This window comes from Caenorhabditis remanei, chromosome I (genome assembly GCF_010183535.1).
Source record: "Caenorhabditis remanei strain PX506 chromosome I, whole genome shotgun sequence".
Classification (NCBI taxonomy): domain Eukaryota; kingdom Metazoa; phylum Nematoda; class Chromadorea; order Rhabditida; family Rhabditidae; genus Caenorhabditis; species Caenorhabditis remanei.
In genome coordinates this window covers 15,352,524-15,379,191 of record NC_071328.1, presented here as the reverse complement: position 1 = coordinate 15,379,191, position 26,668 = coordinate 15,352,524, and the positions used below count along the sequence as shown (strand labels likewise).

The window sequence follows — 26,668 nt, the reverse complement described above, 5'->3', positions numbered from 1 at the left end:
AGCTAGACAAAAATCGTCAACTATGAAAATGTAGAGCTGGATTTGATCTACTCAATAATGTAAAATTCAAACATTTTCTGTTATAACTGACGCCGTGGAGGCAAATTAAAATATGAAAAAAAAAATTTCAAACATTTTTCTACTCACTCAATATAATACGGCAAGAGGTTCGACTTGCTAATGGCTCGTTGCCATGGAAGTGTTACGGACTGATTCAAAAAGTGTTCAGAAGTCGGTCCAAAGTCGGAAGCGGCGTTGCGAACAGCCGCTTGACGGATTCGGATGGCACGTTTCAGAGTGGAGTATCTGGAAAATATCGAATTTAGGTATAAAAAGTTTAAATATCAAATTTCATAGGTTGAATGACGTTTTATTGCAAAATAATTGTCATTTTCAAAATCTGCATGCTTGAAAGTGTCTAAACACCAATTTTCAGGAAATGACAGTTTTGGGACTTTTAAGTGTTAAAAAATTTTTTTTTTAAAGTCAAATATCGCAATTGTTTGACATTTTTACACTATGACTTTTGAAATCAGCATGTCTCGAAATGCCTACACACCAATTTTCAGGAAATTTCAATTGGTGAAAACCGTGTACTCCTCGTGGACAAGTCTCGTCTACTTGTCCACGAGGAGTAGACGGCTAACTTTTTCTAATAATTTGGAATTTCTTGAAAATTTGTGTACAGGTACTTTCAGACGTGTTGATTTCAAAAATTGCATTCATTTTTCACTCAGACTTCTCCTTACCTCTTATTAACATGCTCAATCTGTCCCTTGGCGTGTTCATCCAACTTCAAGTCCTCCGCCAACAATCTCGCCGCCGCATCATTCACGTCGTCCACAAACAATCTCACTTCATCGATTCGTTTTGATATCTGATCAGTCTCCTCCCTGGCAATCTTCAAGTCCTCCAAATGAATCTTCTCCACCGCCTTCATCGTCTCAATCTCATTTTCCGACGACGTCAGATGGAGTTGGCACTCGGCCAAGTTCCTCTCGAGCTCCTGGAGCCGTTGCATCGCGTGTTGTACCAGTTTATCCCAACTCTCCACTTCCACGCCAAGCTCCGCCCAATTCTTCTTGAGTTTCTCGCAATTCGCATTGATCTCAAGACCACGGCGACGTTGCTCCAGATCAGCTAGCTCTGGTAATCAGCAAAATTTTGGGAAGGGTACTGTAGCTATCAGGTTTTGGCTCTGATGCCTGGGGAGTTAGAATCCATAAGCTGGCGCACCTCCGGCGCAAAATGTCCTGGTATGCCTGCGGCGCTAATATCGGCTGGAGTGCCTGCGGCGCTAGAATCGGCTGGGGTGCCTGCGGCGCTAGAATCGTCTGAGGTGCCTGCGGCGCTAGAATCGTCTGGGGTGCCTGCGGCGCATAAATCGTCTGGAGTGCTTGCGGCGCATAAATCGTCTGGGGTGCCTGCGGCGCTAGAAACGGCTGGGGTGCCTGCGGCGCTAGAATCGTCTGGGGTGCCTGCGGCGCGTAAACCATCTGGGGTGCCTGCGGCGCTAGAATCGGCTGGGGTGTCTACAGCGCTAGAATCGTCTGGTGCGCTTTGGGCCATCTACAGCTCAAAAATTTGATCTACGAAAATGAAAAATACCTTTTTTCGCAGCCTCGATTTTCTTTTTCATGATTAAATAGTAGTAAGCTAGCTTTTGATTGAACAAAAATTTATAATTGTGGGTAGATCGAAATGATTTTATTTGATCTACACAATTATAATTTTCCGCGGGGGAAAAGTGTGTAATATAATAATAATTGATGGGAGCTCGGCTCCCAGGGCGGGCTCAATGTGGGCTCCGCGGAGCATGGGAGCCCAAAAATTTGTCAAAAAAAAGTCAGTTAGGATGGAAACTCGCCAAAGGCACGCCAGCCTCAAGGTTTGGGTGATAACGACCACGCGTCAAAGATGCGCCAGATGCCAAAATTTTGACTTTTTGAAACTTTTGAATTTAAAAAGAAAAATTTCAAAAATAGAATTTGTAAAAATTAAGTTTTTTCAAAACTATTTTTTCAAAAGATTCCCAAATCTTGAGATGAAATAATAAGGTCCCAAACGCGTCAAAGGTGCGCCAGATGTCTAAATTTTATATTTTGGAATTGACAACTATACATAATTTATGAAAATAGAGTTTTTATTTTCAAATTTTAATTTAGAAAAAAAATTCAAACGTTTTTTGTTGAATTTTTTGGAAATTGACCAAGTCTGAGAAGCCCGTCACTGAATTCCTAATTGATCAATTTTCAGTGTTTTATATATTCTGGTAGATCAAATCAAGATCTTTATTTTTATAGTTGACAACTTTTTGATAGCTCCTCTCACTTTTGAGCTATGCGCCTTTAAAGACAGGTACTTTTAAGCCGAAGTGGCGCCAAGTGCTCATCTTTAAAGGCGCATATCTCAAAAGTGGGAGGAGCTATCAAAAAGTTGTCAACTACAAAAATGAAGCTGTTTTACTTTTGATCTACACAAAAAATCTTACCTCCTTCCTCATAATCATCATCCAAGACATGTGGACTGTGTAGTTTCGGTCTCAAGTCGTGTTGCATCAAGAAGCTATGCGCATCGGCTACAGTACTCTTATAGACACCGTTTTTCGACTCCATTTCTCTTTGAAGAGTTTTGACGAAAGCGGATTGTTGCATGACAGCTGATAGACTTCCACCAATCGGTTGTTCTTCGACTATCTTCTGTTTTTTGGTCTCGATCCAGGAGAGGAGGTCGGCGAGCCCGTCGGACAGCTTCTCCCATTCTTGTTCCGCTTTCTCGAGGCGTTCTCTGCAAGATTTGTTGGTTTTTATCGACAAAAGTAGGCACCTTATCGTCTGGGGTGCCTGCGGTGCTAGAACCGTCTGGGGTGCCTGCGGCGCTAGAATCGGCTGGGGTGCCTGCGGCGCTAGAATCGGCTGGGGTGTCTGCGGCGCTAGAACCGGCTGGGATGCCTGCGGCGCTTATTATCGACAAACAGAAAAATAATCGATAACGCAAAATTGGACAATTTATCGACCCAAAGATTTTATCGACAATTATTTTTCTTTAGTTTTCTATTAACGATCAACTGGCGGATTAACGATAAAAAAAATGTCGACTCAAAAATTTTATCGAAAAAATCTAAAATTTGAAAATTTCTATTATCGACAAACCGATAAATTATCGATAATGTCAATGTCGACATCTTTCTCGATAAATTTTTTGAGTCATTTTGAATAAAATTATCGAAAAAATCGACATTCTCGAATCTGTCGATAAATTCGTGTCGACAAGAAAAGTTGAATCAAAGATTTTATCGACATGATGAAAAATGTCAAAAATGTCTTACTGTCGACAAAATGTTATCGGCTTATTATTTATCGACAAAAATTACAAATTTGTCGATATATTATTAAACAAAAAAATTATGAATAATGTCGAATTAGAAATTTGCCGTCATTTTTTTTTTCAAATTTTTTATTGTCGACCAATTTTATTTTGATTTTCTCACCCAATATCATTAGTAGTCTTCCTTATCGCCGCCCATCGTCTCGACGTCTCCCCAACTCTCTTCTGAAGCTCCGCCTTCTCGGTTCCACTCTCCAAACTCTCGACCAACATTTTTCCCATACTCTCCACACTCTTCATCACATCTTCATGAGCATTCAATTCGGCATTCAACGTTTTGTAGTTTGTAGTCCAATTCTTCCTCTTCGACGTATCTTTTATCGCCTGTGCGTTCATTGTCTCGTGTGCAAGTTTCGAACAATTCTCCTCTTGTCGACCCAACCACATTTCAAATTCCGAAAGGGCTGAATGGAAGTCACGACGGGATCGTAGGGAGGCTTCTAGGACGGCACGACGGATGCGGATGCTGGAAAAAAGAACAAAAATTCAAAAAGTCCTAATTTTAGCCAAGCTATGACGCTTTAAAGTTGGTGGCCAAAAAAACTCGATTTCGAAAAGTTAGGCCACGGACCCATTTTTGAATTCTGAGATCCTGGTGAAGAAAACACCGTTTTCAGAACCAAAAAAGACCCTATCTGAGCTGAGTTATGACGGTTTAAATTTGGTGGCCTAGAAAACCAAATTTTGAAAAAGTTAGGCCACGGACCTAATTTCAAATTCTGATGGTTTGCTGATCAAAATGCAACTTTCAGAACTCAAAACTATCGATTTTGAGCCAAGTTATGACGGTTTGAACTTGGTGGCCTAGAAATCCAAAAACTGAAAAAATTAGGCCATGGACCCAATTTCGATTTTATAACTCCTGAGGTGTCTTAAACAGTTTTCAGATTTTAAAAATACCCATTTTGAACAGAGTTATGACGCTTTAAAGTTGGTGACCTAGAAAACCAAATTTGGTTTTCTAGGCTACCAACTTTAAAACGTTATAACTTTGTTCAAATTTGATGATTTTGAGTTCTGAAAACTGTTTTAGACACCTCAGAAGTTCTAAAATCGAAAATGGGTCCGTGGCCTAACTTTTTCAAAATCTGGATTTCTCGGCCACCAACTTTAAACCGTCATAATTCAGCTCAAATTAGCACTTTTTCAATTCTAAAAACTGCTTTAAACACCGTTAGGAGTTCTTAAATGGTTCGTGGCCTAATTTTTTCAGTTTTTGGATTTCTAGGCCACTTGTCCAACAACTCACTTATCATTAAACTTTGTCCAACTCATATTCAGCCGACTCAACAAATGACTCAAATTGTGCGCCTCGTCTTTCGTGTAGGTGTCGACGATTTTGTGGGCCTAAAAAATTTTTTGTAAATTTGTTTTATTACAGTACCCTTCAGGGATTACGGTACGGTATACCTGTGTATTAATTTCTTGCATTTTGTCCTTCCGCTCATTCAACTGTGCGACGACTCTCTCCAAAACTTGAAGTTCGTGACGGACGACGTCTTCTGCCAACTCTTCGACACGTCGCTCTCCGATGACGTCATTCGCACTTTTAAGCCACGCCTCCATCTCGTTTCTCGCCGATTCATTTTGACGAGCGACATCAGAAATCTGGTTGAGAATTAGGCATCGCTTCTCGCAGTTCTCGATTGTTCGTCGCATTTCGGTGAGCTGGAATTTGAATTTTTTTGGATTTTTTAATTCTAGATGCGTAGATCAAATCTAGGGCTACATTTTTGCAGTTGACACCTTTTCAATAGCTCCGCCCACTTTTGAGATATGCGCCTTTAAAGATCGGGAGCGAGAGCGAGGGTGCGCAGAGAAGCGAAACTTTAAAGGCACACGCATATCTCAAAAGTGGGCGGAGCTATCAAAAAGTTGTCAACTGCAAAAATGTAGCCCTAGATTTGATCTACACAAAAAGTTTAATTTTCAAAAGTTCCGGTAAAATCCGAAAGTATAAGCTCAAATTTGAGTATTTTTGGGAATTTGTTTAGTTGAAAAATCATTATATTTTCAAAGTCCAAGATAGGATACAATCAGTTTTATGTGAAAAATAATTTTTTGAAATTTGGCGCTCCGTTGACGCGTTTTCCTGATTGAAAATATCAGAAATTTGAGTCTGGGTCGACGCGATTTTTTTGAAACATTTGAAAAATTTGCCGACCATCCACTAGTTACAGTACTCCTCTTGTTACAGTATGCTTTCTAGACCTACAGTAAATCTTCTGGAGAGCTGTAATATGCTTTCAAGGTACAGAACACCCATTCAAAATAACAATTTTTCAATTTGCGCCCTTAAACTTTACGTTTTTTTCAATCCTTTGGAAAATTTTTTTTTCCAAAAATACTCAACTTTGAGGTTCTATCCCGATTTCAGATTTGGCTCGAGTTTTTCTGAAATTGCATTTTTCGTGTAGATCATGAAAACGGCTACATTTTTGTAATTGAGAACTTTTCAATAGCTCCACCCACTTTTGAGATATGCGCCTTTAAATGTGCCCGTCACTGAAGAGCGCGCGCTTCCAGCTGCTATTATTTAAAGGTGCATAACTCAAAAGTGGGCGGAGCTATCAAAAAGTTGTCAACTACAAAAATGTTGTCCATAAAATGTCCTGCATTTTTCTGTTTAAATTTTTTTGTTAGCTCCGCCCACTTTTTAGATATGCGCCTTTAAAGATAGCTGTTTCAACAAGATCCTCTTTTTGCGTCGAAGGCGCCCCAGACGATTCTAGCGCCGCAGGCACCCCAGACGATTCTAGCGCCGCAGGCACCCCAGAGGATTCTAGCGCCGCAGGCACGCCAGACGATTCTAGCACCACAAACATCTTTAAAGGCGCATATCTCAAAAGTGGGCGGAGCTAACGGAAAACTGTCAACTACAAAAATGTAGTTCTCAATTTGATCTACCCAAAAACTGTAATTTCGTGCAAAATCTAAAGTCATGGTACCTCAAAGTTGAGTATTTTTGAAAAAAAAAAACATTTTCAACATGTTTCCAAATTAAACATGCCTTCAAGGTACAGTACACCCATTCAACAAAAAAAAGACTCACCAACTGCGCGGCCTGTTGTCTAACTTGTCGATTCGGGCTCGCATCATGTGCACCGGTGACTTGTACACTTCTCAACCGAATCTCATCAATTATGCCTTGAATATTCTGCCACAACTCTCTCGCCGGTTGCCATTCCGCGAGGTCTACCGTATTCGACGCGTCGCGTTCAACGTCATGCAACCAGTGTCTTGTATGGGTGAGTTGGACGGCGACAGGGTCGAGGGTACCCGTCTGGGGGGCGGAGCTTCTTGGCAGGGTGGACGAGGATTCCCGCGAATAAATCTTCTGATCCTCCTCGGATTGCTCATCGTCTCCGTTCAACGTGTGACCGTCCTCATTTTCAGAATTTTCAGAATCCCCACCGGCCGACGGTGTCTTGTTGGAAGAGCTCGACGAACTCTGTTTAGCATGCACTGGTGTCATTTCGACCACCTGTAGATCAAAAATAAATACGGTTACAGTAATCCAGGCCACTTACCGTACTACGAGACTCCGTCGTGTCACCGCCCGAATCGTTCATCTCATCGATTAGATATGTTGGTAGATCATGACAGTCGGCGATCGTCGTCGCCGTCTCGGTGAGCACTTGGACGACTCTCTGGAAAATTGGTTTTGAGACAAGTGGCCGAAAAAAAAACTGAAAAAGTTAGGCCACGGACCCAATCCTAAGGATTTTCTGATTAAAATACAGTTTTTAGAATTCAAAAAGACTCGATTTGAGCCAAGTTATGACAATTTGAACTTGGTGGCCTAGAAAACCAAATTTTGGTTTCTAGGCCACCAACTTCAAACCGTGATAACGTGGGTCAAATTGAGTATTTTTGAATTCTGAAAACTGTTTTAGACACCTCAAGAGTTCAAAAATCAAAAACGGGTCCGTGGCCTAACTTTTCAAAATTTAGGTTTTCTAGGCCACCAACTTCAAATCATCATAACTTGACTTAAACTTGATGTTTTTCAGTTCTGAAAGCTATTTTAAGCACAGTATGTGTTCTAAAATCGAAAATAGGTACATGGCCTAACTTTTTCAGTTTTCAGTTTTCTAGGCCACCAACTTCAAATCGTGATAACTTGGCTTAAACTGGATAGTTTTGACTTTTAAGAATTGAATTTTGTTCAGAAAAGCTTTAGAATTCAAAGATAGGTCCGTGGACTAACTTTTTCAGTTTTCGGTTATCTAGGCCGCCAACTTCAAATTGCCATAACTTGGCCCAAAATGGGTCTTTTTGTGTTTTGAAAACTGTTTTATGCACATCAGATGCTCTAAAATCGAAAATGGGTCCGTGGCCTAACTTTTCAAAATTTAGGTTTCTAGGCCACCAACTTCAAACCGTTATAACTCGGTTCAGAATGGGTTTTTTTGAGTTTTAAAAGCTGTTTTAGACACCTCAGGAGTTCTAAAATAGGTCCATGGTCTAACTTTTCCAGTTTTCGGTTTTCTAGGCCATCCACTATAACTTGGCTCAAAATGGGTAATTTTGAGTTCTAAAAACACCATTTTGTTCAACAATGCCTCTAGAATATGGCCTAACTTTTTTGGGTTCCTAGGCCACCAAAAACGGAGACCCACCTTCGCATTCTTTCCAGCCAACTTAATAGCCGGCGGGAGGTTAGCCGTCTGCACTCTCTTCTTCACATCGCCAATCGACGCCTTCAACCGTTCCACATCTCGAAGCACCGCCTCCACATTCTCCCTCGACGGCGTGTAGATCACAGCCATCCGTATCCCATTGGCACGTCTCACCACATCCCTCGCCAACGTCTCCAGACTATCAATGTCCGTCCAGAAGGCGTCACAGGTATCCCTGGAGGTGGCCACCCACTTATGGGCGTCCGACAGTTCGTCACGAACCATGGCGACGCGTTTCGCGGTTTCCGAGAAGTGACGACGCAGGTCGTGATGGGCGTCTCCTTTGAGTGAGGGGATGATCATGTTCTTTGCCATCTCGAGTTGTACCATGTCGGTTTTTCTGGAAATCGTTTTTTTCAAAAAAAGTTTTTGGAAAGAAATCTAGAAGATGCCAGAAACATTTTGCAGTTTTCAGAACTTAAAAGCACCCATTTTGAACCGAGTTATGACAATTTGAAGTTGGTGGCTTAGAAACCCAAAACCTGAAAAGGTTAGGCCACGGACCTATTTTCGACTTGCGAAGATCTACAATGGCTAAAACAGTTTTCAAAATGCAAAAATACTCATTTTGAGCCAAGTTACAACGATTTGAAGTTGGTGGCCTAGAAACCCAAAAACTGGAAAAGTTAGGCCACAGACCCATTTTTGATTTTTGAACTCCTGAGGTGTCTAAAACAGTTTTCAGAACTCAAAAACACCAACATTGAACCGAGTTATGACGATTTGAAGTGAAGTTGATGGCCTAAAAAACCAAATTTGGATTTCTAGGCCACCAACTTCAAACCGTTATAACTTTGCTTAAAACCACTATTTTTGTATTCTGAAAACTGCATTTTACTTAGAAAAGTCTCAGAATTAAAAATAGGTCCGTGGCCTAACTTTTTTCAAGTTTTGATTTTCTAGGCCACCAACTTCAAATCGGTATAACTTGGTTCAGAATGGGTATTTTTGAAATCTGAAAACTGCATTTTACTCAGAAAGCGCTGAATATTCAAGAATAGATCCGTGGCCTAACTTTTTCAAAATTTGGATTTCTAGGCCACCAACTTCAAACCGTTATAATTTAGCTTCAACTTGATGGTTTTGTATTCTGAAAACTGCATTTTACTTAGAAAAGTCTCAGAATTAAAAATAGGTCCGTGGCCTAACTTTTTTCAAGTTTTGATTTTCTAGGCCACCAACTTCAAATCATAATAACTTGGCTCAAAGTTAACATTTTTCAATTTTGAAAAATGCACATTTTTTCTCAGAATCTCTATTTTCATTAGATTAAAAAACTATCACTCACTTCTCCTGCAACTCCTTCGTAAACTGAGCCAATCTCCCATCTAACTTCTCCAGACCATCTCCATCCAACGAGTTCACATTTTGCGACGCCTCCTTCTCCGCCAGCTCACACCACTTCATCATTTCAGCGAGCTCCATTTTGAGCTCTGGCTCCGTCAGAGCACTCGAAAGAGCCTTCGAAACGGCGGCTGTCTCCGCTTGGCTCACCCGCCGGAATCGATCCTCGATACCGTATACCGTCCGTCGGATATTCTGAGATTTCGGCGAGTCGTCTTGCATTCGGGGTACTAATTGGGACAGTTTTTTGACCAGGTCGATGACGGGTCCCTCGGCGGCGGATACACGTTTTCGCAGCTCGCCGAGCACGTGTGGCGCAGATTTACGGTCCATTTGGGGGATTTGGTCGGATTCGTATCGTTCGGCTTCGTCGACCAGGGAGTCGGCGTTCAGGATTAACTGCAATATTAACTTTAAACTTGAATCGGCTGGGGTGCGTGCGGCGCCAGAATCGGCTGGGGTGCCTGCGGCGCTAGAATCGTCTGGGGTGCCTGCGGCGCAAAAATGATTGCTATTTTCCAAGCCATATATCTCAAAAGTGGGCGAAGCTAACAAAAAACATGCAATTATAAAATTGTAGATCAAATCTAGGGCTACATTTTTTTAGTTGACAATTTTTAGATAGCTCCGCCCACTTTTAAGTTATGCGTCTTCAAAGCCAAGCCTCTTGTAATCTCGATAGCTATCTTTAAAGGCGCATATCTCAAAAGTGGGCGGAGCTATCTGAAAATTGTCAACTGCAAAAATGAAGCCCTAGATTTGATCTTCACGAAAAATGTAAAGTAAAATTTAGAAAGTTGACATTTTCCATCAAAAATTTGCACGGATTCGAAATTATAAAAGGCGTGTTTTTCTGAAAATCAAAAACTGGACACGTCTGGCGCACCCTAGGCGCGTTTTTGATCAGAAAATCAGAAAATTTCCAATTTGAGGCGCCTTAGACGTGTTTATTACCGCAAAAACCGAAAAACCGAAAAATAAGGAATTAAGGGCTGGGGCGTCGTTGACGCGTTTTCAAGACTCAAGTTCCAAAAATTAGAAACTGGGGCGTCGTTGACGCGTTTTTGATACAAATGTCACAAATTTTCGCGGCTGTGGTGCCTTCGGCGCGTTTTCAGTCTTAAAACACAAAGTTTTGAACCAGCGGCGAACCGACGCGTTATAGAGTTCAAAATAAAAACAATTGAGACTGGGGCGTCGTTGACGCGTTTTTGGATTTTAAAAAATTGACGAAATTCTCAAATCTGGCGTGCGTTAGACGCGTTTTTCACCGAGAAAAATCCGAAAAATGGCGCGTTTTTCAGGAAGTAAACCATTAAATTATTGAGGCTGGGGCGCCTTTGACGCGTTCATCATTGTAAAAAGTCCGAAAAAAAAAGACTGGGGTGCTTTCGACGAGTTTTTCACTATAAATTCCAGATTTTTTGCGTTTTTCACCTCAAAAAGCCCGAAAAAGCTCAAAAAAGGGCTGGCGCGTCGTTGGCGCGTTTTTGGATAAAAAAAGACCAATAAAACGCTCAAAATCTTCAAAAGAATGCCAGGAAGAGAGATGTCAAAACAGAAATCTCAATTCGCCATCTCAAATATACATAGGTCATTTCAAAGCGGCGGGCGGCGGCCAAGTGTCACACACAAAGTGAGTGTAAGTATCTGATAAGCGAAGGGGTCCCCCTGGTGGAGAGCCCCCCCTAAGTATTACTACACAACCCCCCTCTCCGTTGATGACTAAACCTCTTGCATCGCATTCCATTCCTCGTTAAACTTTGGTAGTTTGTCTTTTCGTTGAAGTGCCATTTGACGAAGCATCTGGAATTGGTTAGAGATGGATGTGAAAACGAGGATTTTGAGGGTTGGAAAGCGGGAAAAATGGGTTTAGAATGTGAAAAATAGGTTGGGAACTCATTTTAAGTTTTCAAAATCAAAAAATGTTCATTTTGAACCAAGTTATCACGGTTTGAAGTTGGTGGCCTAGAAAACCAAAATTAGGCCACGGACCCATTTTCAATTTTAGAACTCCTGAGGTGTCTGAAACAGTTTTCAGAAGTCAAAATGCCCCGTTTTATTATTACGGAGTTATTACGGTTTGAAGTTGGTGGCCTAGAAAACCAAACTTTGAAAAAAAAAGACCATGGACCTATTTTTAATTTTAAAACTCCTAATGTGTCTAAAACAGTTTTCAGAAATCAAAAACACCTAATTTGAGCCAAGTTATCACAATTTGAAGTTGGTGGCCTAGAAAACCAAGTTTTGAAAAAGTTAGGCCATGGACCCATTTTTGATTCTAGAGGTTTTGATGAAGAGAATGCAGTTTTCAGAATTCAGAAATATCGATTTTGAACCGAGTTATCACGGTTTGAAGTTGGTGGCCCAGAAAACCAAATTTGGGTTTCTAGGCCACCAACTTCAAATCGTGATAACTTGGCTTAAGCTGGATGGTTTTGACTTTTGAGAATTGAATTTTGTTCAGAAAAGCTTTAGAATTCAAAGATAGGTCCGTGGCCTAACTTTTTCAGTTTTCGGATTTCTAGGCCACCAACTTCAAATTGTCATAACTTGGTTTAAAATGGGTCAGTTTGAATTCTGAAAACTGTTTCAGACACCTCAGGAGTCCTCAAATCAAAAATATGCCCATGGCCTAACTTTGGTATTTTAGGCCATCACCTTTTTTCGTTTTTTTTTTTAAACCTACCGTAATCCTCTCCCTCGCATTTTCCGCTTGCACTATATTGATAGTCATCTCGTTCTGAGCCAACGTGCGCTCACAGGATTCTAGTCTTGTTAGGGTTTTCTGGAATTATCGATTTTTCAATTTTCCAAAAAAAGTAGATCAAACCTTCAAATCATGCTCCGCGTTATCCAAATAGTCGAAGGGGAACTCCTCGAAATTGGTATGGGCGTCCTCGATGGAGTCGAGCACTTCGAACATCGAGGCGATTTCGGTGTCAGAATCCGGCACGGGTGGAGGGAGTTTTGTATCCTAAATAGTTTTAGTTTGTAGATCAAATCTCGCTCTACATTTTTGTAATTGACAGTTTTTAGATAGCTCCGCCCACTTTTGAGTTATGCGCCTTTAAAGATAGCGACCTCAGAACGAGGGGTAGGGAGCATTCTATGTTTGAAGGCGCATATCTCAAAAGTGGGCGGAGCTAGACAAAAACTGTCAACTACAAAAATATAGCTCTAGTTTTGATCTACAAGATAAAACAAACTAAAAACAGAAAAAATAAAAAATTCACAAAAATTGACCCCAAGAGGGATCGAACCCTGGTACCCATTCTCGTAGTGGTGCACCTTGACCAAGGCCTTTTTGACCAAAGTTTTCCTAAAAATGTGGTTTTCGAAACTGAAAATTAGGTTCTAAAAAGTTTTCAACGTCAGGAATGGAATTTTCCGGTTATTTTGATATAAAAATCACATTTTGGCGGGAAAAATGACAGTTTTTCCTCAATTTTTGCGAATTTCTAACTTTAAAGGCGCATATCTCAAAAGTGGGCGGAGCTAGAGGAAAACTGTCAACTACAAAAATGAAGAGCTAGTTGTGTTCTAAAATAATAGATAATGATCAAAATTATTGTCCGAATTCTTTATCGAGAAGACTGTTTTCAAAACTTGACAATTTTCATCAAAAAATTCAAAAGTTGAAAAAATGTTTTTTTTGTTTGGATTTTTATGTTTTTTTCAAAATCAAGTGCTAAGAGGTTTTACAACATTAATGTTTTTTATAATTACGATTTAAAAAGGTCTGGCGCACCTTTGACGCGTATTTTGAGGTACGCGCCTTTAAAGATGGTAACATTAGCGAGAGTGAGAGGGCGCAAGAGGGCCTAGACGTCCAAAAACGTCAAAAAATGTATGCAAACCAGTTAAAATTGCTGAAAATAACCTGAAAACTCAACCAAAATTGTCTAAAATCATGAAAAATCTCATTTTTTGCTATTTTCAAAAAGCGACCGAATGGCTCAGTGGGATTTTCGACCGATCATGTCCCACACCTAAGTACCAGGGTTCGAGTCCACCCGGTGGCAAACTTTTTTGGTTTTTTTTGAAAATGAGTTTTTAAGCTTCTGATGTTCAAAAAATGTCCAAAAATGTGTTTTCTAGCTTCTCTGTGCCCTCTCACTCACTGATCTTCCGCCAAATCACTTTAATGGCGTATATCTCAAAAGTGGGAGGAGCTATCAAAAAACGGTCAACTACAAAAATATAACCCTAGATTTGATCTACACTTACCAACTCATCACCACTCGAAATATTCGCAGTCTCCTCATAAACATCCACCGGCACTTCCCGGACAGTCCGTTCAATCGACTCCTCCGCAGGTCTTCCTTGGAGGACTTCTGAAGTTGACACCTCGGCGATCTCCTGAGTGGGCGTGGCCTCTTCTTGAGTGGGCGTGGCCTCCGGAGCCTTCAACACCACCTTAGTGGTGGTCTCAATAACTTTTTCCGTCTCATCCGGCAGAATAATCGTTCTTTTTTCTTCTTCCAAATCCTTCAACTGTTTCACTGGAAGCGTCGGTGTATCAGGTGCCTCCTTGCTCGCTACAGTATCCTTGGCTACAGTATCCTTGTTCGCTACCGTAGTCGCCGCCTCACTTATCACACTGTCGTCTTCTGTGGCGGTACCGTACGCCTCCATTGCCAACTGTAGACTCGAGCGGCTGGTACGATCCGGGGACGACTTTTCAGCTTCTGTGACTTCTGGCGCTGGCTCCGTCGGCTTCTGCTCATTAGGCTCCGCCCTCTTCTCAGTGGTCGCCAGACGAGCCTCAAGACTTTCTATCCGGTTGCGGAGCTTGTCGAGAGTGGTGTCATGGAGTTGGGGGCCTGGAAAAAGTATTTTTTTTACACTGACCAAAAAGTTACAATGGCCAAAAAGTTACAATGACCAAAAAGTTACACTGACCAAGTTACACGGTCACTGTAGTTTTTTGGGTATTTCTAGAGTTTTTAGATTATTTCTAAAGGTTTTTAAGCGGTTAGAAGGGTTTAAAAAGTTTTTCTGGGTTGTTTGGGGTTTTTGCGTTTTTTAAAAAAATTTTAAAGGGTTTTTCAGGGGTTTTTAAGGGTATTTCTAAGGGCTTTCGGGTATTTTTTGGGGTTTTAAGGGGTTTTGAGGGTTTTAAGGGTTTTTGGGGTATTTTTGGGTATTTTGCAAAATATTTTCGAAAATACCCAAATCTTACCAAAAAGAACCCCAAAAAAACCCAGAAATAGCTAAAAAAAAATATCCCAAAAGTACCCCAAAAATATCCTTTTTTTTTGAATTTAATGTTTTTTGTTTTGTTTTTTAATGATAATTTTGAGTATTTTAGGGTAATTTTAGGATTCCTAAAACCCTTTCTAAAACCCAAAAGTACCCAAAAATACTCAAAAATAACCAAAAATACTCAAAAACTACACAGAAATTATTTTTAGATTTATTAGGGTTTTTTTTGGGTTTTTAGGTTTTTTTGTTGCGTTTTTCGCACTTTTTCCCTGCCCACGACAATGACTACAGTACACCTCATCGCTACAGTGATGGCTACAGAACCCCTCACTTACCTTTCCCTGGCAATGCGCAATGAATCGCTGTCGCTCTTGACGTCAGCGAGGTGATGTGAGAATCCCTCTCGGCTAACTCTTTTCTTGTCGATTTCGCAATGTCCACGTCGTCTAGATTACGGTCGGTGAAGACGTCGAGGACAAGGAGGAATGAGTCGATGTCCTGAAATTAGTTTGATGAAATCGGCTGGGGTGCCTGCGGCGCTAGAATCGGCTGGGGTGCCTGCGGCGCTAGAATCGGCTGGGGTGCCTGCGGCGCTAGAATCGGCTGGGGTGCCTGCGGCGCTAGAATCGGCTGGGGTGCCTGCGGCGCTAGAATCGGCTGGGGTGCCTGCGGCGCTAATATCGGTTGGGTTGCCTGCGGCGCGAAAATCTTGTTGAAACAGCGATCTTCAAAGGCGCATATCTCAAAAATGGGCGGAGCTACAAAAAAGTAGTCAACTACAAAAATGTAGCTCTGGAGTTGCTCTATTAGAAAATATAAGTCATATAATTCCAGGAGCTCACCTTCCTCAACTGCTCATGTTGCTCCAAAAGCGGCGCAACCTTCTCTCGATGCCTATCCAACTCCGTCTCCACCCGCTCAATCTTGTTCGCCAACTCATCCAACTTCTCAATCGCAGCGTGTGTCTGGAGCTCCAACCGTCCGGTCCGCGCAATTTTCCGTCCCTCCTCAATGACATCGTCAAGCGGTGGGCGATACTCATCGAGGTACAAATCCAAATCGTCCACTCGTTTTTGGTATTCGTCCACCGTGGCGACAGGTGAGGCTCCGTTGAAATCCAAATGGGTTTCCAGATTTTTGAATAGGTCGAACAACTCCTCGACTCTCTTGTCAAATGGAGCATCCGTGCTCAGTTCGGCGTCACGGAGCTCCAAATGTTCCAACTGTTGCTTCGGTGTCTTATCTCTAGAAGACTTCTCCTCCAACGCCTTCCACTTCTGATTCAACGCATCCAACACATCAGATGACGTGGCAGCCAGCCTCGGATTCTTCGCCGCCAATTTTCTTGTCCGTGAGCTCAACCGATCCCTGTCAGCTCTCAAAAATCTCAATTTCTCTGCAATTTTCGCCGGTTCCTTATCGGAAACCTCTTGAAGCTCCTTCTCAATGGTATGGTGTAGCTCGTCAATCTCCAGAAGTGCTGATTCATCGTCTTCTGACATCTCCTGGATTGTACGGCACCAGGAATTCAAACGATTCTTTAGGGCGTCAGCGCGAAGACGTTTTAGAGAGAGCACGTCGTTTGCTATTTTGATGGCGCGTTCACTGGAAAATTATCGATTAAACTTTTATTAAAATTGTTTCAAATTGAGTATTTCTTGTAGATCAAATCTAGATCTTCATTTTTGTAGTTGACAACTTTTGGATAGCTCCGCCCACTTTTGAGATATGCGCCTTTAAATATAGCAACCTCAGAATGCAACTTTAGAACGCGTCAAAGGCGCCCCAGATCCAAAATTTTGGAATGTGAGTCTTGAAAACGCGCCGAAGGCGTCCCAGCCTTTTTCTGGTTTTTGTGGAAAAAAACGCGTCAAAGTCGCCCCAGACTTAACAATTTAGTGATTTACACCCTCAAAAACGCGTCAACGACGCCCCAGACGTTTTTTCCAAGTTTTGCGGTGAAAAACGCGCCTGAGGTGCGCCAGCTCTCAAAATTCTGTGTTTTGAAAACTGCAAAACGCGTGAACGACGCCCCAGCCCTCATTTTTCCAAGTTTTTGTTGTGAAAAACGCGTCAAAAGCACCCCCGATTCAAAATTTTGGGATTTGAGTATTGAAAACGCGCCGAATGCGCCCCAGCCTTGTTTTATCTGGATTTTACAAAGTAGAGCATTTCTAAAGTGCGCAAGAAAAGTGAAAATAGAAATTTTCAAATTAAAAACGCGCCAAAGGCACCCCAGCTTCGAAAATTTTTGATTTTCTAAAAGTAAAAAACGCGTCTAAGGTACGCCAGACTTGTCTAACTTTCAATTTTAAGAAAAAAATTTGCTTTAAAATCTTAACAACTCTTTTCAAAAAAACAAAAAAAGATTTGCCATCGGGTGGACTCGAACCCTGGTACTCCAGGGTGGACAATGTTCAGTTGAAAATCCCACTGAGCCATTTGGTCACTTTTTTGAAAATAGCTGGAAATTGGGTTTTTAGTGTTTTTAGACGGTTGGGCATTGTATTTTCAGTGGTTTTCATCAATTTTAACCGATTTTCGCTTATTTTCAGTCAATTTTCAGTCTTTAAAGGCGCATATATCAAAAGTGGGCGGGGCTATCAAAAAATGGTCAACTACAAAAATGGAGCCCTATTTCTGATCTACACAAAAAGTATGCTCACTTTAACTGCCTCTGCAAGTGTGCCGCGTTATTCATCGCCGCCTCATTTCGATTCCATTCACTTATCAACTCATCGACAATCTCCGCCTCCTCCGGGCGGTCACTAGCCGCGTATCGATCCAACCGCGTCTCCATTTCCTCCAAAAACCTCTCAATCTCATCAGATTCCATTTTCAGCCGTTGATACATCTCCACACAATCCTCGAGTCGTTCTATACACGTGGAACTCCTCTCATATAATTCTTTAGACTTTGTCTTGGCATACTGTAGCTTCTGAAGTGTTTCCCGAGAGGACTCCTCGTCGAGAATATGATCTTTGATCAACTGCTCTCTTGTCTCCGTCAAATCCTTCCACTTCTCTTGTGCTCCGTCGAGCATTCTGACCAGAGCACGGACCTCCATCAGTGCTCCGCCACACTCGGCTCCATCAATACCTGTCGTGTCGTCGAGACCCATTTCAACATTTGATAACGTGGTGAGCACTTTTTCGAGCTTCTCCTCGAATCCCTTCGGTCGCTTGAATTCGTTGAATTTTCGACGCAACTCTGTCATGGAGTCCTGGAAAAATTTTAAAATTAAATTCGTCTGGGGTGCCTGCGGCGCTACAATCGTCTGGGGTGCCTGTGGCGCTTAAATCGGCTGAGATGCCTACGGCTCTTGAATCCGGTGGGGTGCCTCCGGAGCTAAAATTTTGTTGACACCGCTATTTTTAAAGGCGCATATCTCCAAAATGGGCGGAGCTTATGAAAAGTTGCCAACTGCAAAAATAATGTACATGATCTTCTCTACATTTTTACAGTTGACACTTTTTTATAAGCTCCGCCCACTTTTGAGATATGCTCCTTTAAACACTAGGAGTAAAGTTTATGAGAGGTGCAGAGAAGCTAGACACATCAATTTTTGAAGTTTTTTTTGCCTAAAAGGCTTAAAAATGTTTAAAAATGCTCGAAAACTTATTTTCAAAAAAACAAAAATGATTTGCCACCGGGAGGACTCGAACCCTGGTACTCCAGGGTGGACAAGGTTCAGTTGAAAATGCCACTGAGCCATTTGGTTACTTTTTTGAAAATAGTCGGAAAATGCCCACGAAATGGGTTTTAAATAGTTTTCAACGTGAGAAATTGAATTTTTTGGTTATTTTAGTCTAAAAATCGTGTTTTCACGACGAAAATGGCTACTTTAGGTAGTTTTTTCTCAATTTTTTCAAACTTCCAACGTTAAAGGTGTATATCGCAAAAGTGGGCGGAGCTATCAAAAAATTGTCAACTACAAAAATGTAGCTCTAGTTTTGGCCTACGCAAAACTACAAAAATAAAAAAGTTTTAACGAATTCTGACTGAGCTACACACTTTCAAATTTGAACTAATTTTTTTTTGAAAAATTTTCGAACATTTTTTTTTTCAACTTTTCTAATCTTTTCCAGGCATATTTATACTTTTCTGAAAGCATTTTTCACGCTCTTTTCAAAACTTACATTAGCATGATCCAACTGTTCCCTCATCCGCACCGCATCTTCCTTCTCCATCGCTAGCGAATTCATCTCTTTCAGTTTCGCACTCCACTCTTCGAATTCGCGGGAGAGTTTCTGCAAATTTGTAATGTTAATTGATATTTGACTATTTAATTGCATGCAATTAAGAATTCAATTAAAATTTTTTAATTTCAAGCTTTTTCATTCACACTGCATTCCAACACTACGCCTACCGGTATCAGTTCCGCTTCATTTCCAAGATCTTCCTGAATTTTTTTGGTAATTAACAGACCAATTAATGATAATTACATAATTACATAATTATAATAATTAATAACTTACATGATACTCGTGCGGGATGTCAAACGCTGAAATGTCTGCACTTTTCCTAGCTTGCAGTAGGAAACCGATGCGGACGCTCCAGTTCTGAAATTTCAAAAAAACCGGTCTGTCTGTCCAAACGTCCTGATGTCCGTACCTGGAACAACATAATCTGCTTCTCAAAATCTTCACATTCCGACACCGTCCGTGATAAATGAGCCAACGCCTCGTTGGCCTTCGCTGCGATTTCATCCTTGGCCTCCGCCAATTTTGTGAGCTTCCGACGGGAGTTCTCATCCATCGGAAGGGATCCGATTTCCCCGAAAAGGCTGGAAATGTTGTCGAGAGAACTTTCCAGGTGCTGAAAATGCAAAAAATTTGGGTCAAAACAGCGCAAAAATGGGAAAAATTGACTTATCTAGCTTCTCTGCGCTCTCTCACACCCTTACTCTCTCATCCCTATCTTTTAAAGACGCATATCTCAAAAATAGGCGGGGCTATCAAAAAGTTTTTAACTATAAAAATGTAGATCAAACTTAGTTCTATATTTTTCTAGTTGAAAATGTTCTCCTAGCTCCGCCCACTTTTGAGATATGCGCCTTTAAAGTTGGAAATTTGCAAACACTGCTTAAATTAATAGTTTAAACCCCAAAATCTGATTTTTACATCAAAATAACCGGAAAATTTTATTTCTGACGGTAAAAACTAATCAAAAGTTGATTTTCCGTGTCGGAAACCACATTTTTAGCAAAATTTCAAAAAGAAGGTCTTGGTCAAGTTTTTTGAATTTTTGAAAATTGACCAACTTTGAGGATCCGTTACTAACTCCCAAATTTATCAATTTCAAATTTTTAAATATATTCCGGTAGATCAAATCTGGATCTTCATTTTTGCAGTTAACAATTTTTGATAGCTCCGCCCACTTTTGAGATATGCGCCTTTAAAGACAAGCGTCAAAAAAACTAGGTGAAGAATCTAGAAAATTGAAAATTGACCTAAAATGTGCGGAAACTGGTCACAATTGATGGAAATAATTAAAAAATACAATTGAAAACCGCACTAAACCACTAAAAACCCATTTTCTGACTATTTTCAAAAAAGTGACCAAATAGCTCAGTTTGATTTTCGACTGAACATGTCCACCCTGGATTACCAGGGTTCGAGTCCACCCGGTGGCAAATCGTTTTTTTTTTGAAAATGAAGTTTCTACGTTTTTTATATTCAAAATAATGCAAAAACTGAGAAAAATAATTTCTCTACCTTCTCTGCACTCTCTCACACTCCTACTCTCTTGTCACATATGTTTAAAGGCGCATATCTCAAAAGTGGGCAGAGTTATCAAAAAGTTGTCAACAGTAAAAATGTAGATCAAAACTAGGGCTACATTTTTGTAGTTAACAATTTTTTTATAGCTTTTCCCACTTTTGAGATATGCACCTTTAAAGATGGTAGTTTGGGGCATCGAGAAGGAGGAAGGGGGGGGGGAGACGCAGAGAAGTCAGAAAATCTCGTTTCTCTAAGTTTCTAAATCAAAATTCTACAAAATTTACAATTTTTTATACAATTTTTAGTAAAAAAACTCACATCAAGACTCTCCGCAGCGGTTTCCGCGTCCAACGACTCTCGTTTACTTTCGATCGCCGATTTGATCTCGTTGAGTGCTTCCTCTCCTTCTCGGAGACGTTCTGAAAGGATTACTGTAGTATTGTAGTACTGTAGATCAAAAAACTAAGCAAAAAACAAAAAACTGTTATCCATTTTTCCAAAATCTTTTAGGCTAGCTGATGGCAAGGAAAATGCACAAATATTGACATTATGCGTCGCCTTTTCTCAAGGAGAACAGCCGACAGGATTTCTCTACGTCTCTCATTTTCCAGTGCTATTTTCTATTTTTTGTTTAGAGGAAGGATGGTATTTGTGGAAAAAAAAACATATCTATATGTACTAACTGGAAATGTTGTAAGTGCGCTCTACTGGTCAACTTAAAGAGGACGATAAGGGTGTCAAAAACTCGTGCTACATTTAAAGGCGCGTATCTCAAAAGTGGGCGGAGCTAGCAAAAAGTTGTAAACTAAAAAAATGTAGTCCTATTTTTGATCTACAACCCTAAATAAGTTGAAAGTCGAAAAAACCCCAAAAAATAGCTAGAAAAAAGAAAAATAGCTAGAAATGGTTTATAGAAGTTTTGGATGGTTTTAAATTAACTGTTAACTACGAAAATGTAGCCCTGGATTTGATCTACATGAATTTTAAAATACTCACTCTGTATAAACACATCCTGATCCTTCCTAGCCTTTCTCAAGTTATCCTCTAAATCCAGATCCAACTGATTCCATCGTTTCGCCAATTTTTCAATCGAATCTTTTGTTTTAATCACAATTTCCGCCGGAATCTCTACATCATCCATACTCAACATCTTCTCCGCCGTTCGCTCCGCCTCTTTTCGGAGCGCCGCTCGATCGGCGAGTTTTGTGGATTCTTGCTCGAGACCACGGACTAGATTAGCAATTTCCAGGTCGGACGCTTGGAGACGGTCCAGTGATCTTTCGATTTCCTGAAAGCAAAAAGGTTTCCATATTTTCAAATTTACAAAAATGATCTACATGGTTTTCTCTACATTTTTACTCTTGGCAACTTTTTGATAAGCTCCGCCCACTTTTGAGATATGCGCCTTTAAACACTTGGAGTAAAGTTTATGAGAGGAAGAGAGCGCAGAGAAGGCACACAAATTTTTGAAGTTTTTTCTTGCTAAGAAAAGCTTAAAAATGCCTAAAAATGCTTTTTCGAAAAAACAAAAAAGATTTGCCACCGGGTGGACTCGAACCCTGGTACTCAGGTGTGGACATGATTTGGTCGAAAATCCCACTGAGCCAACCGGTCACTTTTTTTGAAAATAGCCGGAAAATGAGATTTTTAGTGGTTTTGGACGGTTTAAATTGTATTTTTAATGATTTTCATCTATTTTAACCGGTTTTCGCTCATTTTTGGTCAATTTTCAGTTTTCTAAATCATTCGCCTAGTTTTTTAAACGCTTGTCTTTAAAGGCGTATATCTCAAAAGTGGGCGGAGCTATCAAAAAGTTGCCAACTAGAGAAATGTAGCTCTGTTTTTGATCTACAACCCCAAATAAGTTGAAAATCGAAAAATCTAAAAATTCAAAAAAATTGACCCCTAGCGGGATCGAACCACTGGTACCTATTCTCATAGTGGTGCACCTTGACCGAGACCTTCTTTTATTTATTTATTTGAAACGAAGGAACAAGTCACTGACACGTTACATTCAGAAGAGGAGTTAAGTGAGATTTAAATTAGACCGGGTCACAGAATTAGATGGTATGGGTATTGAGGGTAAGATATTTAGTAAGATTTAGTTTGGCAATATTAGATTTAAAACACCGGGAAGAAATTTTAACAGGGAAAACATGTTCAGGAAGTTCATTCCAGCAATTTAATGTACGATTTCCTTAGCTAAAATTTTGCTAAAAATGTGGTTTCCGACATGGAAAATTGAGTTGTGAATAGTTTTTAATGTTAGAAATGGAATTTTCCGGTTGTTTTGATATAAAAATGGGTTTTTTTACGGTAAAAATGCCCAATTTAGACTTTTTCGTTCAGTTTTTTTTTTTCAAATTTGCAACTTTGAAAGCGCATATCTCAAAAATGGGCGGAGCTAGACGAAAGTTATCATTTACAAAAATAAAGGTCTAGGTTTGATCTACGCAACTTTGTAGTTGGTTGAAGTGCAAATTTCCGGGATTTTTTCGATTTCAATCTCAAAAATTGGCTCCTTTTCCAAAAAAAAAGTTTGAAATGCAGAAAATCGGCTCAGATTTCTAAATTGGGGTGCTCAGCATCTATCGATTTGTATTTCAGCCAAATTTTCGCATTTTTCGTGTGAAAATTCAAGAAAACCGCGATTTTGAGTAATTTTCCAAAAAATGTTTTCAAAACATTTGAAGTTTTTGAATCGATGTAAAAATTGTATTTCTTGATTCACCAGTTAAAAACAATATTGCTGTGTAGATCAAAATCTACGGCTACATTTTTGCAGTTATAAATTTTGTGTAAAAAATACGCGTAAACTGGTCAAAATTGATGAAAATAACTTTAAAAACTAATCAAAACCACTAAAAACCACTAAAAACCCCATTTTTGGCAATTTTCAAAAAAGTGACCAAATGGCTCAGTGGGATTTTCGACTGAACATGTCCACCCTGGAGTACCAGGGTTCGAGTCCACCCGGTGGCAAATAATTTTTTTTTTTGAAAATGAGTTTTTAAGCTTCTAATGATGAAGTTTAGCCGATTCTAGCGCCGCAGGAACCCCAGCCGATTCTAGCGCCGCAGGCACACCAGCCGATTTCAGCGCCACAGGCACCCCAGCCGAGTTTTGAATATGTTCACCAAATTAGTTTTTCAGCATCTAAAAGACAAAAAATTTGAAAAATTGAGTTTTCTAGCTTCCCTCTTATTCTTTAAAGGCCCATATCTCAAAAGTGGGTGGAGCTATCAAAAAATTGTAAACTACAAAAATGAAGGTCTTGATTTGGTCTACTCACCTCCACCGTCTCTTCAGCAATCTGAAACTTGCTTCTCGCCGACATCGTGACCCGTCTCTTCTCCTCCATCTCCGCCTTCCTCGTCTCCGCCTTTTCTACCGTCTCATTGCTCATATTCGAATTTCTCGCCTTTTCCACAGCTTTCTGAGCTCTAAGCAAGTCTTGCTCAATGGAAATGACGTCACCAACCGGGCTCCACGCACCGTCCAACTCTTCTAGGATGGAAGCCTCGGATATTGGGGATTGGGTGCTCTCCGGGTGCTCAGATTCCACCATTTTTTCCTCCGTAAATTTCACATGTCTCTCGGCTTCCGGCTCCTGTGCCTCTTCAACCTCTACTATCGGTTTCTCCTCAATTTTCAGCGCGGCGAGTCGTTTTCCAGCAATTTCCAGTCCTTTTTTCAGAATCGCCTTTTTGAGGAGGTCTTTCTCCACAAATCCAACATTTTTCTCCTGAACTTGAAGCTGTTGCCCAAGTTTATCAATTCTGGAGAGACGCTCGGCTACTGGGAGTTGGGAGAGCTCGTTGATGACTCTGGAAGAATGGAAATTGGGTGACAGTAGTTTAGAACTTGTTTAAATTGTAAAAATAGCCAAAAGTTTCTTGGTATGCCTGCGGCGTTAGAATCGGCTGGGGTACCTGCGGCGCCAGAATCGACTATGACTCCTTCGGCGCAAATATGGAACGCTATAATATCCACAACTACAATATCGCCACAGTGACAATAAAGAAAAAATTGACCAACTCTGAGACCTTGTCTTCCATCTAAAATCCAGCCCAAAATTTTTGAATTTAAATTTGTCTTATAGATCAAATCTAGCTCTTCATTTTTGTAGTTGATAACTTCTCTCTAGCTCCGCCCACTTTTGAGATATGCGCCTTTAAAGTTTGGTTGCGAGAGAGCGTGCGAAAAGAGGAGGGTATCTCGTTTCTTTGCGCCCTTTCCCTCTCTCTCCATTTTTAGGTTATCAAACTTTGAAGACGTTTATCTCAAAAGTGGGCGGAGCTAACAGAAAGTTGTCAACTACAAAAATGAAGCCCTAGTTTTGATCTACAAAAAAATATAAACTTTTTAATATTTGTGCTAAATATGATTCTGTAGCAGCGTCTTCAAAAAAGCCAACTTTTTCAAGAACTTTGAAACAGTATTGTTATTCAAAAATATCGAATTTTTATAGGTTTTTTTGTTTTTAAGACGCATAAATTTGTTTTGATAATTTGAAATTTTTTAAAAAAATCAAGATTTCAAGATTCAAATCATAAAAGTTACAGTAATCCCTTTTAAAATGCCTCAAGGTAATCTAGAACAAACTTGCGCTGGTCAAATTTGAGAGTTTGAGTTTGAGCACTGGCATTATCTGGACTAATTAATGAGGTAATTAATTAATTTCGAATCAGTCAATTTTCATCAGATTTTTTTGGATTTTAAACCAAAATCTGACGAAATTAGTAAAAATTTCAAGAATTTAACTGAAATTACAACTGAAAACCGTTCAACACCTCTAAAAACCCTATTTTTAGCAATTTTCAAAAAAGGGGCCAAATGGCTCAGTGGGATTTTTGACTGAATATGTCCCGCGCATGAGCACCAGGGTTCGAGTCCACCCGATGGCAAAACTTTTTTGATTTTTTTGAAAATGACTTTTATACGTTCCTAATCAACGAGCTCAAAATGACCTAGCTAAAATACTGACGGGATCTCAAAACCACCAATTTTGGCATTTTTCTTCAATTTGCGTAATTTTCCAATTTTAAAGGCGCATATCTCAAAAGTGGGCGGAGCTAGAGAAAAATTGTCAACTACAAAAATGTAGCTCTGGTCTTGATCTACACGATAATTGTAATATCAAGTTAAGCGGTTTGGAAATAAACCTGTGACGGAGTCTCAAGATTACCAGTTTTAGCCAATTTTTAGTAAACTTTTGAGCAAAAAACTCACTTATCCACCGCTTCAATCCACTGCTCAATCTTGGCCGCCACAGCCGCTTCTTCTCCATTCGGACCTCCATTCGCCTCCTGTCCCGTCAAAACATTCATCGCCTCACTAATCTTTGTCACAATCCGTGCCCAACCCTTCGCGAATTGCTCGAACGCATCGTTGGCTCTTTTTAGTTGTTTCGCATTGAGCTTCGCGACATGAAGGTGCTCCAATTCCAGCTGTAACCTGTTAACCCTCGCTTCTTGCTCCTTAATCTGAATCAGCTTTTCCTGGCAGGTATTCATCATCTTCCTGACGTCATCTCGTTTTCTAGACACCTCGAACCTCTCCGACCATTCCTGGAGGGGTTCCAGCTCATGGGATAGCTTGGAGATATGCAACAGGAACTTGTCGACCAGCTGATTTTTCTGCTCTTCTCCTTCGGTGTCCGTTGACAAACCTTCAGATGACGTGACCACGGGCTCCCCGGTATCTTGGGCCATAACCTGCTTTACATCCGCCTTTCCCGATTTCACAAGAGTTTTTCCATGCTCCTCTATCCTAGCGACCAGGTTATCCCACCTCTGGGTGATAGAATCCAAGCTCAATCTTACTGTATTCGCGGCAGCTCCATTGCTCTCATCCAACCTCCCCACAAGCTCACATGACAGCTGAGAGAGCCTCACAAAACTCGAATGCTCTTGCTCCAACTGCTCCTCGGTCTTCTGAAGTCGTCGAACTTGCTGAGCGACTTCCTGCTCGTTCTCCAGATGATGCGCTGACTTGAGTCCAGTCATTAACTCGTTCTCTCTTGCCGTCAACCAATCCGATAGATTCTCGAAGACCTCATTGGTCCTGTCGATTAAATCCGCGAGTCCGTCTAGCTTAGCTGCTCGTTTTTCAGCCCATTCGCATACGTGACCCCAACGGACTGAGACACCGCTGAGAGCGTCTTCTAGGGTGGCCACTGACGCGTCGTTTTCTTCGTCAACCTGGAAAAAGGGGTACTGTAGCAAAGAGAAGGTATGCTTGCGGCGCTAAAGTCGGCTGGGGTGATTACGGCGCTAGAATCGTCTGGGGTGCCTGCGGCGCTATAATCGTCTGGGGCGCTTG

At 40.7% G+C, this 26,668-nt stretch overlaps 2 protein-coding genes across 2 annotated transcripts in view; one reads left to right on the top strand and one right to left on the bottom strand.

Annotated features, from left to right (window-relative positions):
* The window catches only part of GCK72_003295 (uncharacterized protein), a gene marked incomplete at both ends in the record, with an annotated part of 46,494 nt that overhangs the window by 8,479 nt on the left and 11,347 nt on the right, over positions 1 to 26,668 (bottom strand). Inside the window, 25 exons of the mRNA XM_053723951.1 lie at positions 148 to 306; positions 750 to 1,146; positions 2,492 to 2,787; positions 3,491 to 3,853; positions 4,637 to 4,734; positions 4,798 to 5,055; positions 6,440 to 6,871; positions 6,918 to 7,037; positions 8,010 to 8,409; positions 9,358 to 9,812; positions 11,145 to 11,219; positions 12,103 to 12,201; positions 12,247 to 12,390; positions 13,644 to 14,239; positions 14,957 to 15,119; positions 15,464 to 16,226; positions 17,288 to 17,844; positions 18,761 to 18,871; positions 18,991 to 19,023; positions 19,100 to 19,183; positions 19,236 to 19,439; positions 20,663 to 20,763; positions 21,341 to 21,632; positions 23,637 to 24,171; positions 25,577 to 26,547. Coding sequence (XP_053592596.1) covers positions 148 to 306; positions 750 to 1,146; positions 2,492 to 2,787; positions 3,491 to 3,853; positions 4,637 to 4,734; positions 4,798 to 5,055; positions 6,440 to 6,871; positions 6,918 to 7,037; positions 8,010 to 8,409; positions 9,358 to 9,812; positions 11,145 to 11,219; positions 12,103 to 12,201; positions 12,247 to 12,390; positions 13,644 to 14,239; positions 14,957 to 15,119; positions 15,464 to 16,226; positions 17,288 to 17,844; positions 18,761 to 18,871; positions 18,991 to 19,023; positions 19,100 to 19,183; positions 19,236 to 19,439; positions 20,663 to 20,763; positions 21,341 to 21,632; positions 23,637 to 24,171; positions 25,577 to 26,547 — 7,706 coding nt within the window. The remainder of the gene's footprint in view (positions 1 to 147; positions 307 to 749; positions 1,147 to 2,491; positions 2,788 to 3,490; positions 3,854 to 4,636; positions 4,735 to 4,797; positions 5,056 to 6,439; positions 6,872 to 6,917; positions 7,038 to 8,009; positions 8,410 to 9,357; positions 9,813 to 11,144; positions 11,220 to 12,102; positions 12,202 to 12,246; positions 12,391 to 13,643; positions 14,240 to 14,956; positions 15,120 to 15,463; positions 16,227 to 17,287; positions 17,845 to 18,760; positions 18,872 to 18,990; positions 19,024 to 19,099; positions 19,184 to 19,235; positions 19,440 to 20,662; positions 20,764 to 21,340; positions 21,633 to 23,636; positions 24,172 to 25,576; positions 26,548 to 26,668) is intronic.
* Positions 6,485 to 6,971, top strand: GCK72_003296 (uncharacterized protein; the record flags this gene model as incomplete). The annotated part of the gene is made up of 2 exons (XM_053723952.1): positions 6,485 to 6,635; positions 6,793 to 6,971. The coding sequence occupies 2 exons, from the start codon at positions 6,485 to 6,487 to the stop codon at positions 6,969 to 6,971; spliced, it is 330 nt and encodes a 109-aa protein (XP_053592597.1).